This window comes from Trachemys scripta, chromosome 13 (assembly GCF_013100865.1).
Source record: "Trachemys scripta elegans isolate TJP31775 chromosome 13, CAS_Tse_1.0, whole genome shotgun sequence".
In the NCBI taxonomy this organism is placed as follows: domain Eukaryota; kingdom Metazoa; phylum Chordata; order Testudines; family Emydidae; genus Trachemys; species Trachemys scripta.
Genome location: NC_048310.1, coordinates 8,044,646 through 8,047,935, shown reverse-complemented (window position 1 = coordinate 8,047,935; position 3,290 = coordinate 8,044,646). Strand labels below are relative to the sequence as shown.

The 3,290-nt window shown below is 40.7% G+C and overlaps 1 protein-coding gene across 8 annotated transcripts in view; it reads right to left on the bottom strand.

The window, feature by feature from the left end:
* Positions 1–263: 263 nt before the first annotated feature.
* LOC117886831 overlaps positions 264–3,290 on the bottom strand; it is a 7,998-nt gene continuing 4,971 nt past the window's right edge. For all 8 annotated transcript variants that reach the window (XM_034788901.1, XM_034788905.1, XM_034788902.1 and 5 more), the window contains exons 4-5: positions 1,340–1,471; positions 264–539 (exon numbers count right to left, since the gene is read on the bottom strand). In XM_034788901.1, coding sequence (XP_034644792.1) covers positions 403–539; positions 1,340–1,471 — 269 coding nt within the window. In that variant the 3' untranslated portion in view covers positions 264–402. The remainder of the gene's footprint in view (positions 540–1,339; positions 1,472–3,290) is intronic.

Sequence of the window (3,290 nt, the reverse complement as noted above, 5' to 3'; positions counted from 1 at the left end):
TTTCAGTAAAATAAGTGAGGATGAGGTCATGTACTGGAGCTTTTTAACCTGCATTTTTAATTTTTGTGTTATTCTCTATAAAATAAGACCCCCTAACTTAAAAATAACTGGCAACACAGGTGTATCATTCCCCTTTACTGAACCCATAATGCTGTATCATCAACCCATGACAATACAGTAATACTTAGACTTCGCCCCTTAGCAAATTGTACTAATCATTACAGCCTGCACAACTGAAAGCATTTAAGATCAATACAAGAAACTTTCAAGTAAACCAGACATTTATTAGCATTTATATTTAAATGGAGTTTGTTCCAGTACATAAGCAGGGAGGTCACATGTAGGTAATGGAATCATTTCAAATTCAAGTGAACAGCAGGTCCAGTAATCCCAGGAGTGATTTTACTTCTTCCATTCGTTCTTGTCGTAGTCCCATTTGGCTGAGAAGCCCTCGATTGGGTTAACTCTCATATCCAGCATTCTCTTGGTCTGCATAGCCACCCATTCCTCAGAGAGGGTGTGAGGAACAGGACCATAAACTGCAATTCAAAATTCAGTTGGGATTTTATTGTCACACAATGACATTCAATGCCATCTATTTGATCTCATGAAAAATGCACTTTTATCAACTCAAAGCTGATAATGCACATTAAAAGACCCATCCAGTGAATAAGTCCCATAAAATCTATTTAGTTTCCTGCATGAATTCTAAATGTCCAGTTACGGATTTGTTGCTTGGCGAGGATGCTGTAAGAAAGGGCAGCCTTCTCCCATACCTCACCTCGTTAGCAGGGAGATGCAAGAGGAGTCCTGCCAACTCACTGTTGCAGGTGGTTCAGTTAGCCACTCATAACCTCCATCACAGAGAGCAGTTAACTTTGGGAGAAAGGATCTGAGCTGGGCAGTTCTGAGCGTTAGAGGAACGCTAGGAGCAGCCAAGCATGTTGAGAAGGCTTGGACTGGAGTCTGTTATACGACTCTTCACTTTCTTGTAAATAAAGCTAGACTCTCAGAAGGGGGTGAGTTTTGATTCTATAGTGTGGGGACTGTTTTGAAGGAGGAAGGGAAAGCTGTGTGATCACTGGTACATGAATATGGTTTCTCCAAGCACATCTGATTAAGATTCCGGGATGGTTAAGCTATTTACCTGCTTAAAGCCAATAGGAAAGAACCTTGTAGAAACCAGTATGGCTTAAGGTTTCAGCATTTCCTAAATCACAGTGTCTATCAGCATCATGCAAGATTTGGAGTTCTAAGCACAGTTTATAGTAGGAAAACTTTTTTTTTTAATTGAAAATAGATGAGCTAGTTTGTAAGATTAAAGAACACGTTTACTTACCATACAGTCTCTGCCAAAGGACAATAAAGGCAGTGAGGCCGAAGAAGAAGAGCATACCACCAATAACAGTCTTCCACTCGTTTGATCCCCTATTCATTTCAGCAAAGGTCTCACAGAATTTGATACGATACACTGAAAAGGAGAAAGCATCAATCTTTTTTACTCCATTATTTGTAAGCGACACGAAAGACTTCTCCCCTGAGTTTTAACAACTAGCACATAGCTCCTGAGGCTGAACATACATCTTCCAGAAACTACAGTACATTTGTTGGAGTCTATTAGGTTTTTGGAATATTTTTTAATCATTTATTTTCCTCCACAAGTTTACAGATAGTGGAACCCAACTGTGCCACATCTATTTTAATCCCCCTTTTCAAACAGTTTATTGAACGGTATGAATCACTCAGCTTGGCAAAGAAGTGGCTGAAATCCTTGTGCATGAGGACTGGGGGGGTGGGGAATACATATAGAGAGGATACTAATTTGTAGAGCAGATCTAAATTGCACAGAAGTTGTAATAGCTTTTCAGTTCGATACCATCTTCCACAGAAAGATCTCATGGCACTCTACAAACGTTAAGCTTCATCACACCTGAGTTAAGACACTATGTTTAGCCTCACTTGTAGATGGGAAAAGTCAAGGCACTAGAGTGATTGTATGATCTTGCCCAAGGTCACAAAGTGAGTGACAGAATCAGGAATAAAATCCAAATCTCCTGACTCCCTGCATGGTTCTTTTGTTTTAATAAGAATTGTCTCGTAGCTAATCTGGGGGCTGAATTGCATTTGAAGTTTTTTAAAAGGCTATTTCTACTCTGCTAAAGAGTCTTAGTTTCGTCCGTATTTAAGGTATCTTGAAAAAAATATTTAAAGTGCTTATTGCATATGTAGAGAAGCTTCAGAAAGACAAACATATTACACCTTACAATGTTGAAGTGACACAAGACTCATACCACTGGCAAAGAGGATATGACAGTACACATTGTACATAGATCCCAAGCTGTAGGGAACCCTCACAAGATACCTCAACACAGACTGGTATAAAGATACAGTTTCACCTGTAACTCTAGATGCCTGCGTGTCTAAGTCTGAGCTTTAGCCAATAATGTTAAGGTTTAATACTTTATTAATCACAGACTAAAAGTATGCAAATATTTCAGTTCTGTGCAGTATACTTTGCAATTAATTGCAGCTGCTGTTAGCAACAAGCAAAAACAAATGATATTTCCAGCCGTTTCCCCATCATAGAATAAAGAATCATATAATGTAATTCAGCTTTTTTAATGACATAAGCAGGGGAGTTGAGCGGTGTTAATGTTCTCCACTACCCAGTGTGAAACCTGGGTTTCACCAGCTTCCCTCTCCTTCAGCCAGCAACTTAAGTCTGTGGGAGTTAAGAAGTGCCTTTGACCGCTGAGCGGTCACCCCTCCACCTGAAGGATTCGGACACACGGATGGTAGCTGCAAAATGGGTGTAAAGTAGAAGGGGGGAGGAAGCAGAAGCTTCTAAAGCTCTAAGGAGAGCAAGAGGATTCTCAGAAAGCCAGAGTAAGCAGTAGGGCAACATGCACCGCTTGATGTCCTTGACTATAGCATACAGCCTAAGCTCATTGCAGCTTAAGTTGGGAATCACAAATGAGCAGTTATTTCGGAGCTCTTAAGAACATCTATCAGTTGGCTAAAGTAGTTGAGACACCCCGAAGTGAAGGAGAGAACTTGCAGGGTGATTCTGAAGTAACCCCAAGACACTGCATCTACACCACTATTTGCTAACAGAGTTACCTCTATACAAACTCTACCATGGGGCCTTTATCAATGAGTTTAGGGATCAATGTGTACCACAGGGGGTTAAAAAAGGCAAGCCTTTGAGACAATTAGGATTCAGACTGCTACCGCAGATGACGGATACTGCGATCAGATTTTTTTTTTTTGGGGGGGGGGGGGGGGGGGGG